Source organism: Drosophila bipectinata, chromosome 3R, assembly GCF_030179905.1.
Source record: "Drosophila bipectinata strain 14024-0381.07 chromosome 3R, DbipHiC1v2, whole genome shotgun sequence".
Taxonomy (NCBI): Eukaryota; Metazoa; Arthropoda; class Insecta; order Diptera; family Drosophilidae; genus Drosophila; species Drosophila bipectinata.
The window spans coordinates 4875673-4888265 of NC_091739.1; the positions used below are offsets into that span (position 1 = coordinate 4875673).

A 12593-nucleotide genomic window follows, 5' to 3' on the forward strand; every position below is an offset into this window, starting at 1 on the left:
TCAATTGTGATGTTGCTCTACACCAGAGAACTTGTGGCACCGCGACCTGGTCGTGGTCAGGGCTTGCTGCGTTTCAAGCAGAGACCGCCGACTAATAAGTGCCTGGAGAGATTACGACAATCCCTGAAACATTCCACTATCCATGGAATGTTGTATGTGTTCGAAGAGCGACACCTCTGGCAGAAGTCCTTGTGGCTAGCGATTGTCCTGGGAGCCACCATAGGAGGCTTGAGCATGTACTCCGTTCTGAGGGCCCGTCTCGACGAACAAGTTCTGGTTAGCTTGATCGAAACTACCCAACAGCCTGTGTATCACATCGAATTTCCTGCGGTGGCCGTGTGTCCTTGGAGTCATGTCAACTGGGATCGAGCTGAGAGTGCTATAAAGCGTTTCCTGCCCCGAAATCCAGACGAGGATCTTCGGGAATCATTTCGCCAACTGCTACACGTCCTGGAACTGACTTCGTTTGAAAATTTTAAAAGTGCTAGTGTCCTTTCCAAGAGAAATCTGACTGAGCTAGGATCCATGTCCATGATGAAGTTGATCAACTATCTGGCCTACAGATGCGATGAGCTTTTTGTGAAAGATTCCTGCGAATTCGATGAAACTTCCTACGACTGCTGCAAGCTGTTCGTCCCCGAACAAACGGAGAAGGGCCAGTGCCTGGTGTTCAACTCCCTGATCTCCGAGCACTCGCAAAAGAAACAGTTGACCAACAAATTCTATCCCTACAGACTAAGTACTGCCGGCGAGGAATCGGGTCTTAAGTTTACCCTCAACGTGAGCTATGCGTTTGTGCGGGAAGGCACACATATTCCTTTCGGAATGAATGTAAGCTGGATTATATTTATTTTAAAATTACATAGTACATAGTTTTGGTTTTCAGTTGATGATCAAACAGCCCAGGCAGTGGTCCAACAAGATGATGTACCACCTGTATCCGCACACCGAGAACTTTGTGGCAGTGCATCCGAGGGTGGTTGAAACCTCCACAAACACGCTCTTCATGAGTCCCATTAAAAGGCGTTGCTACTTCGATGTCAGTTAAAGTACGCTATTCCAAAACAAATATTGAGTTTCAAAGTTTATTTCTAGAGCGAAAAGAATCCATTGTACAGAAACACCAGTCTACCCTACAATCGAGAAAATTGCTTGGCAGTATGCCTTCATCATGTGGTGCTCAACACCTGCAATTGCTCCGCGCCGGTGTTTCTTCCTCCAATTGGTGATTATAGATTATAGAAAGCTGTTTTATTCTAATTTTCATATCTCAATCCATGGATTTTCTTTCAGGTGGCACTAGGGAATGTGCAGTGACTGATGGGCAATGCTTGGCTGCCAATTCAGACATCTTTAGCTATTCAAAGACCCGAGACCAGGACAAATATATCAAAGACTCCAGTCGGGGTCATTTCTGCGACTGTCCCGACAACTGCAATTCTCGGCAATACCAAATGACTCTCAACGTGCGAAAGTTAAATTAGTAAGTTGGAAACTAGAATACTTCTTTCATATAGACATTCTCCCTTTCACTTTCAAGTCCCAAAAATTCAACCGACAGTCTGATTAGAGCTCAGGTATATTATGGCCAGCGTGTTATGACCAAAATCATCACCAAACTCAAGTACACGGACCTCGATTTGTTGGCCAACTTTGGCGGCATTATCAGCCTGTACATGGGAGCCTCTGCATTGAGTTTCGTGGAAGTTGGCGTCCTTTTGGCAAAGATACTGTGGGCCCTGCTCAAAAGTAGATATGAAAAATGCATGAAGCGGATCAAGTAGCTTATATCAATACACATATATTTAATCTGTCCGAAAATAAACAATTAAATAGGAGAGCTTTCTCCCGTAATCAAGAGGCACACTATTTCTGCTTGGTTTCCTGATCTGTGGGGTAGCGTATATAAATAGCCGGATGTGGCACGGAGGTTGGTGTCTCTGGCAGTTGGTCCAAATAGGAGCAGCCGATGGCCAAGGCGCTACCATCCGAGCTGAAATTGAGTGTGGAAATCGATGTGTCGTACTCGTGGAACTGGCACAGGCGCTTCTTGTTAAAGCCATCCCAGATGTTTACAATGCCATCGGAGCCACCGGTGGCGAATGTCTGGTAAACATTGTGGAAGCTCAGGGCATTGACCGGGAAAATTTGCTCAATGTTTTGATCCCTATTCCGGTGGCACTTGAAGGCGAACTTGCGGCGCTGCACTTCGGGATCATGGTCCAGGTACTCCACGGCCACTCGTCCCTCGATGGAGGACATTACGTAGCCCTCTTTGTTGGGGAACAACCGAATACAGCGGGTCTGGTACTTGAGCGAGGATTCTCGCTTCATTATGTAGCTGTCCATCTTGCGCAGATCCCAAATAAGAACCTTGCGATCGGAGGTAGCCACCACGATCTTCTCGTCGATCACAGACATGGAGTACACTTTTCCATTGTTCTGCTCGTAGGTGCCGACGCAGCGTTTCTCGCGCATATCCCACAGCTTAACATTTCGGTCCCAGCTGCCGGTGAGAATGCCGTTGACGTATTCAGCGTGCTCGACGCACCTGATGGGCTCCTCGTGGGCACCCACAATGCTGTCCGTTTGGGTGTTCACATCGAACAGGCGGAGCTGGTTATCCAGGGAGCCGCTGACCACGTGAACAATGTCCTACAAGTCAGGCAATTAGTGGAGTTCTTTATAAGTATGGTTAAGTACTCACCATAAAGGCGCAGTCCAATATCGGTGCATCCTGCAGGAATTTCTGTCGCATCTGATTTGCCGCCACATCGTAGAAGCGCAGAGTTCCGTCCCAGGAGGACGCTGCCATGAACTGGTTGGACTTGGGGCCAAATTTCACCGCCGAGATGAGGTCCTCTGGCGGGTTGTTTAGCTTGAACTCTGGGGGTCGCATTTTGTCTACTCAGGCAGTATAAGTTATCTATAAACCAAACAAATTGCTATAATTGACCGCCGAAAAAATTCCTCAGCCGGCGTCTCACAGTGTTGAAAAATACCGCATAACAGGGATGCCAGAGGGTTTTATAAAACATCATAATATTTAAATATATCTAAGATTACATATTTTTTTAAAGTTATAGTTGTCAAATATATTTTTAATGACTAAAAAAATTATTTTTAACTTTGCCATGTCACATTATTCTTATTTTACTACACCATGAAGCGCTGACACAGCGTTCGCGTGAGTCATTACTTCAGCAGTATATTTCCATCTCTAATATGTAGAATTCAAAGTAGAATGTAGAATTCGCAGGTGGCGCTCTTACATCAGTTAAAAAATAGTTTGCTTAAATTTCACAGGTAAACTATTGTATGGAATAACAATATTCTTTAAAAAAAATATAGAAAAATAACAATATTTCATACTTAGTTTATTTAAAATGTCTAAAATTAGAAAAGTATGTGCAAAGTTAAGATATTTAAGTTTTTTTGTAGGAGGAATTATATTTAACTTTTAAATTAAACCCCAATCCCCTCAATCATTTACTCTAATTCCGTTTTTTGAACTATAACTTGGTATAATTTTTTGTTTATTTTAATTCAACAAACATCTACTAAACTCTAAGAAAATCGTCTCCGCATCCATCAACATATACATAAGAAATCTTGAATTACACTAGTCTACTTGGATGCGGAAACAAACACACATAACTGGCATTAACCTAGACATTATGGAAGTACTAATTTTGGTGGTTGCGTTCATGTAATTTATGCGATTTCTACTGCTGAGCATTGAAGGTCTTTGGCTTTACTTGATTTTCTTGCGAAAAGAACGAGTCTGGTCCTTTGAGGGTCCTTCGTCCGCCGTGCTTAGCGCAATGGCGAACTGGGCGGCATAGTAGGTGATCATGATCTGGAGGCGGGCACAGGGCAGGGGCACGCCCACAAACATGGTGACTGCGATCAAAGCATCGGAAATCACAAAAAGAATGGCTCCAACGGCACAAAAAATGGCCAAGAAGCTCTTGACATCCACAGCTCTGGCCAGAGATCGCCACAACATGGTGGTAATCAGGTAACAATAAATGGGCACTCCAATTATGAGGATCTCATCCAGTTTGTTATGGACAAAATATACAACTGAAATTGGAAAATTATTTAAAATTTACATTATTATTTCCCTCAGTTAGTAATAACTCACAAAGTGTAACGGCCACATAGAGAACCAATCCAATTAGCCACTTGATTGGTTTCCAACCAAAAGCGCTAATATAGAAGACGTGGGCCACCCCAAAGGATATCATGCCGAAGGGGAAAAGGTTGATATTCAGCAGAGCATCACCGCCGCAGGAGAAGATCAATCCTAGAAGTATCCAAAGGGAGCGACGGTATCTAAAATTCAATTTGAAAGTTATTTTAGATTAGAATTAAATATTTAATGATCTTACCCTTTTTTGAGCGAAAACCCCTTGGCCACAATATAGAACATCAGAGCCACGATCGGTAAACATTTGACCACTGTGGTCCATAGTTCTCCTTGGGGATCCTTCCGCACCAGCGAGAAGTACAGAATAAGAGTCACGAGAAAAGGCACCAGCTTTGGGCCATGTGTTTTAGCCTTTAATTAAGTTAAACATGTTTTTATTAGTATTTCGCCATGTTTATACAATTATCGAAAACCATTAACATGTGTTTTAAGTTAAAAGCAGCTTGTTGTTTTATGATTGATAATATCAAACGAATGAGTCAAATGAGTTCATGTTTTTGTTAAATGAAATTGTATCTTGGAATTTAAAACTTGAATGAATCAGTAAAAAATCCTAAGTCTATTGTAGCACCTTAGATTGAACTTTAATTCATTAGATGTATACAATATTTAAATTACATATACAAATATATAGTATATTATCTTCTAATATTTATTTATTTAAAATAATTTATAAAACCAGTTGCTTGGGCCAAAAATAATCGTTGAGATTATGTCTAATCGATCCGTAAAGAGTCCAAAATACACAGTCGGCCGACCCGATTAATAAAGTGGAACCGTTTTCGAAGTGATTAGATTAAGCGTTTGCGGGTTAGCTGCCCCCTGCCGAACATTTTCGGCCCCAGGGGGATGTTTGAGCGGTAAGCTTGGACAGGGGGTGTGCATTTAAGAAGACCGTGGCAAGGGATAATTGGCTTAAACTTTCGCTTTCAGTGCGGAAGCTCCGAGAGCGCTCTCCGGCAGATGGTCTGTGGATGTGGATGGCAGTGTGCAAGGTCAAGGACGAAGCTCTGCATTCTTTTTATAGAGACCCACTTTCTGCGGTTAGATAAAGCATCCGCAGTGCACGCACACTCAAGCTAGAGGCTTGTGTTTTCATATCTAGATACTGTATGCATAGCGTATCTAAACATACACTGGCACTTACAAATTTTCCAAAGTCGCTCATTGCGGCGATTATGAGTTTAGCTAATTGCAACTATTAGCGGCAGTTTAAGTTCGTCAAGTCCAGGCTGCACTTTCACACGGATTCAAAAATAATCAAAGAAGAAAAAAAACAAACTCGCCCCCTCAGCGAATAAAAGCAATAAAAAGAACCGAATCGAAGCGAACCGAAAACCCAAAAGAACACGTTTCTCGCTTGCGGCCAACGTCAAAGTAAAAGTGTAGAAATTTTAGTCCGATTCGCTGGACTGGGCCGGACAACGCTAAAAGTTTTGATTGCCGTCGAGAGCTGGAGAGTGAAAAGTTTTTTATTCGTTTGCCGGACACGAGTGTGCAGCACATGCAGCATACTCTGCAGATACTCAGATACAGATACAGGAGGGCAGATTGATTATTTTCCACCTTTGTTATTATCACGGAGAGAGCCCAGAAGAGAGCAGTACCTTGGGAGAGCGATTCTCAAGCAACAGGTCAATCGAGAACTTGGAGAAATGACCGCCGAAAAAGCTCCAGCATCAAGTAGAAGCATGCGCTCTGCTTTCCACCCTCTCTCTGGCTTTTCTCTCTCAGTTCGCTTTCTTCTTTCAAAACAATGCAACAATCTCTGCACACTTTCACTTGCTCGGCGGACAAAGCTTGCCCCGAAGCTCTGTTCCGGCTCAAAACTTTTTCGCCAGCTTTACACTTTAGCCTTATTTTTGGCCAAAGTTCCTGTTCATTCTGTTTTCAGTTGCGTGCGAAAATCCAGCTCAGCTGTTAAAATTTCCACAAAAATTTCCACACAGGCCACTTTTGGTTTGTAAAGCCTGTGTGCAAGGAAAAGTGCAGTGAAAATTGTTACAAGTTTTTCTTCGGCCCGCGGGTAAGTGGCTGCCTAAAAGTATATTGTGGAAATTATTAAAATTACTGGTGCAGCAAGCAGGAAAAACTTGGCCCAGAGCTGGAAAATTGTGTATCCATGGGGGGTGGGCCAGGCAGGCTAGGGCCAGGCTTCCTGTAAGCAAATACACACTCCTGTAAAGGAGGGGGGCACTGGGGGTGGTGAAAATTAAAGCTGACCACTGACACATATCGAGGAATACCAGCAGCTGGCCAGGATGGATGGATGGTCGGCCGCTTTAGGGCTAAAAGTGTACTGTGTACACTTCTTATGAATTATGCAAAATAAAATTATGGTAATGCTGTCGGCCAGAAAGCAAGAGTGAGCGCCTTGCCAAGAACGACTGGCATACACTTGACCTCAGAGGAAAGCCCCACTCACACACACACACACAAAAGCCACTCGAGCTGAGAAGACACAAGCAGAGGAGCATGTCCCTTTGTGGGCCAGTGGGTGGCTCGCGTACCCGCAGCAGATACGGCCCAGCCACCCAACCACCCACTCACACAAGTGCACGTTGAACTTGAGCAAAGGGAAAAAAAAACGGGAAAGTCCTGGGCGGAAAATGCACGATACACATCAAATCATCATTGACAATATTTTCAAGGAAAAACTCATTAAATAAAGATAAATCTAAATGCGGAATTCAATTTAGATTGATTGACTTTTATAGGGCTATAAGGATATTGAGTATTGAACAGGGGAAATATAGTGTTTAGTAAAGTAACTTGTTAAAACCAGGTCATCTTTTCAAGAGTTATATAACAAAATATTCACTTATTTCAGTAATCATGCCACAAAACTCAAATTAAATCTCATTACAATCACATCTTATTAAGTGAAAGCTTTAATTTCCTAGTGATTGATTTCCTTCACTTAATTGAATTGTTTAAAGAGCCTGCTTATAACCTTTTGTATGTTATCCCCAAAATAGATCGAACAGAGACCCCTCTCACATCAAACACGCAATATGGCGTGTCCTTTCTTCAGGCGAGCGGACTCGCTGACACGCCAGCCCTCGGTCATCGCCGACCCTGGCACCCACTGGGCACTCGAGGACGAGGAGCTCTCCGACGATGCCCTGACCCTCACTCACCTCCAGATGGCCATCCAGCTCCTGACGGCTCCCTCGAACGAGGATCTCAATACTGCAGTCACTTCCTTGGTGGCCAAGTATCGGCAGAACTGGCCCAACATACATAAATTGTAAGTGTGAGAAACTATTGAAAAACTAAAGATAAATTCAAAACCCCACATCAGAAAACTGGATCCCCAAACCTTTAAGAGCTGCGCCAATTACGATTACCTGGCCGATATCCAGGAGTTGCTTTTGAAAATGGACGAGGCAAGTGCCAGCGAGATTCTGGTGCTTTTGGGTGAGGAGTTGATCACCTGTTGCTGCACTGGAATCATTGAAAGGGCTTTTCGTTGTCTGGGAACCGATCTTCAGGAGTTTTTGGGCTCACTCGATGGAGTCTACGATGTGCTCAAGTTACAGGAGGTGTGTTATACATTTTTTAAGATTTAACATCTTAATAAATTAACCTATTATAAAACAGGACGATGTTACCGACACTGGCTTTGTCTGTGCCGGCGAGGGTGAGCTGATCTTCACCTCGGAGAGACCTGTCATTGCCTGGCTACTCTTGGGTTCATTGAAAGCCCTCACCAGGATGCTGTACAAGGTGGATGTGAACATCAAAATCGAACCCGTAGAAGGTGATGCCCGTCGCTATCGTTACCTCTTCTCGCTCGTCAAGGATAGCTCCCAGACCATGCTGATGGGGCGTCCGGCTTTCGTAAGCAAGACCATTCCAGAAACCGTGCAGAGGAGCAACTCGAGCAATGCCTCCGACCTGCAAATGAACTCGTCGAGCTTCTGTAAGATGTTCCCCTGGCATTTCATCATGAACGAGCAACTGGAGTTGGTGCAACTGGGTCGGGGATTCAGCAAGCTGTATAAGCCCTATTTGGCCGACTTTGGCTGCCAGGCGAGCACTTACTTCGATTTCAAAAGGCCCAAAGGATTAACCATGAAATTCCGGGACATTGTGCGCCGCACTTACACCCCTTTCCTGATTGGCTTGAACAGTCCGCCGGGCGTTACCGATTTTCCGGCCATCGGCTTGGAGATTAAGGGTCAGATGGTCCATTGCCCGGAGTCGAATTCCTTGCTGTTTATGGGCTCACCCTTCTTGGATGGGCTGGACGGGCTCACCTGCAATGGGCTTTTCATTTCGGACATCCCCCTGCACGACGCCACCAGGGAGGTAATCTTGGTGGGAGAGCAGGCTCGTGCCCAGGACGGGCTGCGTCGCCGGATGGATAAACTCAAGAGCAGCATAGAGGAGGCCAACTCGGCGGTAACCAAGGAGCGAAAGAAGAACGTCAGCCTGCTGCACTTGATCTTCCCGGCGGAGATCGCCGAGAAGCTCTGGCTAGGCTCCTCCATCGATGCGAAGACCTACCCGGATGTGACAATCCTCTTCAGCGACATTGTCGGATTCACAAGCATCTGTTCACGGGCCACGCCCTTCATGGTGATCAGCATGCTCGAGGGCCTGTACAAGGACTTTGACGAGTTCTGTGACTTCTTCGACGTCTACAAGGTGGAGACCATTGGCGATGCCTACTGTGTGGCTAGCGGACTTCACCGCGCCTCCATCTACGATGCCCACAAGGTGGCCTGGATGGCCCTGAAGATGATCGATGCCTGCTCCAAGCACATCACCCACGACGGCGAGCAAATCAAAATGAGAATTGGCCTCCACACAGGCACCGTCCTGGCCGGAGTGGTGGGCAGAAAGATGCCCAGGTACTGTCTCTTCGGGCACAGTGTCACCATAGCCAACAAGTTCGAGTCGGGCAGCGAGGCTCTTAAAATCAATGTTAGCCCAACCACTAAAGAGTAAGTTGCAATAGATCTCTGAAACATCCATAATACCTTTCCAAACCCTATTTTAGTTGGCTGACAAAGCACGAGGGCTTCGATTTCGACCTGCAGCCCCGCGAACCGGGCTGCCTGCCCAAGGAGTTCCCCAATCCGGAAGGCACCGAGACCTGCTACTTCCTGGAGGGCTACCGTAACCCGGCGCTGGACAGCAGCCTGCCCCTGGTGGAGCACATCAATGCAGCCATGAAGACCATATCGGAGGGTGGCGATGCCTAGGATGTCGAGAATCGCCCGGAAACTGATAATCTCCCTTAGATCCACACGCTCAGTAGTCAGTAGTTTGGTGCACTTGTATTGTGGTTTTGCCTGTTGCCTGCTTTTCCCAAAAAATAAGAAAATCAATAAACTATCTGATTCGAATGGTTGCATTCCCGCACAAATGATCGCGAAAATATTTTTATTTTACGTCAACAAAGAACTCTTAACCTTAAGCCTTGGCCTCCTGCTTGGACCGAACAAAGGCCCGCACCTTGTCACCGATCTTGCTGGCCATCATGCACTGATGTCCACGGAAAGCCCACACATCCGAGGGGCTCTGCTGGGGGTTGGAGTCGACACAGCCCTGGGCGATCTTCAGGGCCTCCTCCTCGGTCAGATCCATTTTGAACTGCTTGGCCAGGCGGTCGGCGTGGTAGCCCTCGACAGTGCAGAATATCTCCAGCTTGGTGGCCGTGCACTCCAAGTACTTGCGCACCTCCGGCTCATCGGGGAAGACCAGCTGCTTCAATTGGGCCACCTGGTCGTTGCTCAGGGGACTCTCCTTCAGGCACTCTACGCGGATTTTCTTGATTTCATCGCCAGTCTTGGGCTGCCACTCGGCAAAGGCCTGTTTAAAAAAAGGGTTTAAGGGTAAATTAGTCATTTATTTATCAAAATCTCAATCTCTGGACTATATCTAGAAAACCCTAAGCTAAAAATAATAAAATGCATATATTTAATACATAAAATTGGGTTGATATATTTTGATTTTAGTTAAGCCTTTCTGTTTCATGTAAAATTCGTAAGTTTAAACTTAAAAGCCTAATGCTTTTGGTTACAAAAACGTAGTATAATAGTGATGATAACTAAATTGTTTTCAAGGAAATCGTGCTAAATAGATACAAAAAATTCCTTTAATCTTTTCTACGAACTGACTAACAAACACGTCGTATTTCTACATCTCAGATAATACACAAAGGGAATATTTTAGAAATGAAAGATTACACATCCGGCACATTTATTACATTCACATTCATTCATGTACGTTTAAAACATTATATAAGACACCGAAATTAAAAAAATATTGTTCTTTTTTTATAAAAAAGAATTAACAAGTCTTTTCATTCTATCGTATATATTTAAGTCATGATAATTAGCTTTGATTTTTATATTTTCCATATACATTAAGGAATATATTTTTTAAAAACTTTTGAAGCTCTTAAGTATTTTTCTACCTAAACTTAAGCTAACAATGTTTAAACTCAAACAGAGTAACTATTTTTAATTTTTATTTTTGCATTTTAATTTTTACACACCACACTGCACAAGGCCAGAACCACGATCAGAAACTTTAGCATAGCGACTGTAATTTATAGATGCACGATCTCGACTCAGTTGTAATATTAAACTGAAGTGGAGGCGGCTAAGTTAGCTAGATTTATAGTTAATCGTTCGATTCTATGCTCTCTTGAGATAATTTCTATGTCATAAGTTCAGAGATAAGCCTCTAAGACACTGGACGGTGTGGAATATATTATTTTTATTGCATTCCCGCTCACTGATAATTCTGAGACTGAGTCTATAACCCAGACTATCGCTTCAATTGAGCTCTCGCTTGGCTCTATTTACTTTGCAAAACTTGTTTGCTGATTAACTTGTTTATTGAATAGATTCTTCCGATAATAATCGCTAAATTTCCTATTTACAAAAGTTTATTATAATACTTTTAATTCATCATTTGTAATAGTAAACATTTCGCCATCCTAATGTATTAAGAACTAATAATTATTTAGCAAAAAATAGGTAAGCGCTTTGGATAAACCAGGTAAGTTAGCATATAACTTTTTCATCAGAGCTCAAAATTATACGAAAAAGTCCTAATACTTCTATATAAAATCGCTCATTCGCCGTGACATTGCACTTGATTTCTTATCACCTTAATAGCTATGTAGAATCCCCAATGGAACAGATTTCCTACTTATATATGTGTAGACAGCTACTATATAATAGCTGATAACAGAGATCGCTAGCTGCCTAGCTTTCACCCATTAAAAAACCCAAGTGGCCAACTGACAGTTCGGCGGCCATTATGCAAGCCCATGCAATCGTGTTTAATTTAATCAAATAAAATTCACAGCTGGCTGTCGAGTCCAAAATTAAATACTGCCCCAGGCAAATAAGAGTTGTCATTACCATTGGGATGATTTCGAGCACTATATGTGTATATAAATGTTTTTCTGTGAGTAGTTTTCAAAACTTGATGGTTTGCTGGGAACCACGCGCCCTTTCAACTAATAACAGTTGCCTCGAAAGGGGCGTACGGCTCTTCAAAACTATTATTATTCAAAGGAGGCAAGTCCTACCAGAGGGTTATATGTCAGGGTTGTCAGGACCAAAGTAAAAAAACGAAAGAGATCCTGTTGGGTAGGTCGGAATCGGAAACAGTGTTTATGCGAGTACCCCAAAACAATGGTCATGATTACCATCTTCCAGTGGTTCTCAGTTTCGCTCCCCTGTCGTTATGTTTTTGTTACGTTATTAGAAAAATTATACAAAATAGTCGAGTGTATAGAGAGGCTGTTAGTTCAAAAATTATATTAACACCCCGAGTGCGTGTCAATGGCCAAAGTCATTGTTGGTGGGCTGTGGCCAGGCTCGAATTACTGAAATGAGAATGGGAAATGGGTTCGAGACAAGGATTGGCAGGGAAAATTGGCAGTTAACGATCCTATAATCGGTATGCTGGCAGTGTCAAATGATTTGGCAATATTTTATAAATTGTGGGCCCGGTGAGCTCGGCAATTGTTTGAAATTCGAGTTTCCGGATTGAAATACGAGGTTTTTTTTTGGCAAGGCCTTGGCGTGTGTCATATGATAGCAAAATACATAATAATGTTATGTTATACATAATGTTATTGGCTAATACTCTTCTTCTGAGAAAAATATTCGAATGAAACTCAAACTTATCCAGAGGTATCTGCATATGACACAAAACAATTCGAGCAACTAGCGAAAACGAGAGCAGAACACAAAGTTTCCTTGAACTTTTAACAAAATTTCACGTTTCCATGAGTTTCCGGTTGGTGTTTTGGCTTTCTTTACCATGGAAGGACCCAGAAGAAGAAGAAGCCGAAGAAGAAGCAGATGACTTCCGCAGCAAGAAAAGCAAAATGTAATTTCATGCC

The 12593-nt window shown here is 43.4% G+C and overlaps 5 protein-coding genes across 9 annotated transcripts; 2 read left to right on the plus strand and 3 right to left on the minus strand.

The window, feature by feature from the left end:
- The first annotated feature begins 7 nt into the window (after positions 1-7).
- ppk19 (pickpocket 19) lies at positions 8-1784 on the plus strand. Its single transcript, XM_017244573.3, has 5 exons — positions 8-831; positions 887-1039; positions 1096-1225; positions 1294-1483; positions 1541-1784. Exons 1-5 carry the CDS (start codon positions 10-12, stop codon positions 1782-1784), a joined length of 1539 nt encoding a protein of 512 aa, XP_017100062.2. The 5' UTR covers positions 8-9.
- Positions 1782-2990, minus strand: Bub3 (mitotic checkpoint protein Bub3). The gene is made up of 2 exons (XM_017244574.3): positions 2708-2990; positions 1782-2655 (listed from the first exon to the last, which is right to left on the minus strand). The coding sequence occupies exons 1-2, from the start codon at positions 2897-2899 to the stop codon at positions 1867-1869; spliced, it is 981 nt and encodes a 326-aa protein (XP_017100063.1). The 5' UTR covers positions 2900-2990; the 3' UTR covers positions 1782-1866.
- A 554-nt stretch (positions 2991-3544) lies between these two features.
- LOC108127421 (lysoplasmalogenase TMEM86A) lies at positions 3545-5728 on the minus strand. The gene is made up of 4 exons (XM_017244476.3): positions 5361-5728; positions 4395-4564; positions 4148-4338; positions 3545-4086 (listed from the first exon to the last, which is right to left on the minus strand). Exons 1-4 carry the CDS (start codon positions 5379-5381, stop codon positions 3755-3757), a joined length of 714 nt encoding a protein of 237 aa, XP_017099965.2. The 5' UTR covers positions 5382-5728; the 3' UTR covers positions 3545-3754.
- A 341-nt stretch (positions 5729-6069) lies between these two features.
- Gycalpha99B (guanylate cyclase 1 soluble subunit alpha 2) lies at positions 6070-9590 on the plus strand. Of its 5 annotated transcripts, none has more exons than XM_017244558.3 (5): positions 6070-6239; positions 7192-7463; positions 7518-7758; positions 7817-9165; positions 9222-9590. In XM_017244558.3, exons 2-5 carry the CDS (start codon positions 7228-7230, stop codon positions 9424-9426), a joined length of 2031 nt encoding a protein of 676 aa, XP_017100047.2. In that variant the 5' UTR covers positions 6070-6239; positions 7192-7227; the 3' UTR covers positions 9427-9590. The 5 variants fall into 5 exon arrangements, with proteins under 5 accessions (XP_017100047.2, XP_070137514.1, XP_070137516.1 ...); XM_070281413.1 differs by lacking the exon at positions 6070-6239 and adding an exon at positions 6959-6998; XM_070281415.1 differs by lacking the exon at positions 6070-6239 and adding an exon at positions 6964-6980.
- Obp99c (Odorant-binding protein 99c) lies at positions 9565-10882 on the minus strand. Its single transcript, XM_017244559.3, has 2 exons — positions 10725-10882; positions 9565-10036 (listed from the first exon to the last, which is right to left on the minus strand). Exons 1-2 carry the CDS (start codon positions 10764-10766, stop codon positions 9638-9640), a joined length of 441 nt encoding a protein of 146 aa, XP_017100048.2. The 5' UTR covers positions 10767-10882; the 3' UTR covers positions 9565-9637.
- Between the last annotated feature and the right edge of the window lie 1711 nt (positions 10883-12593).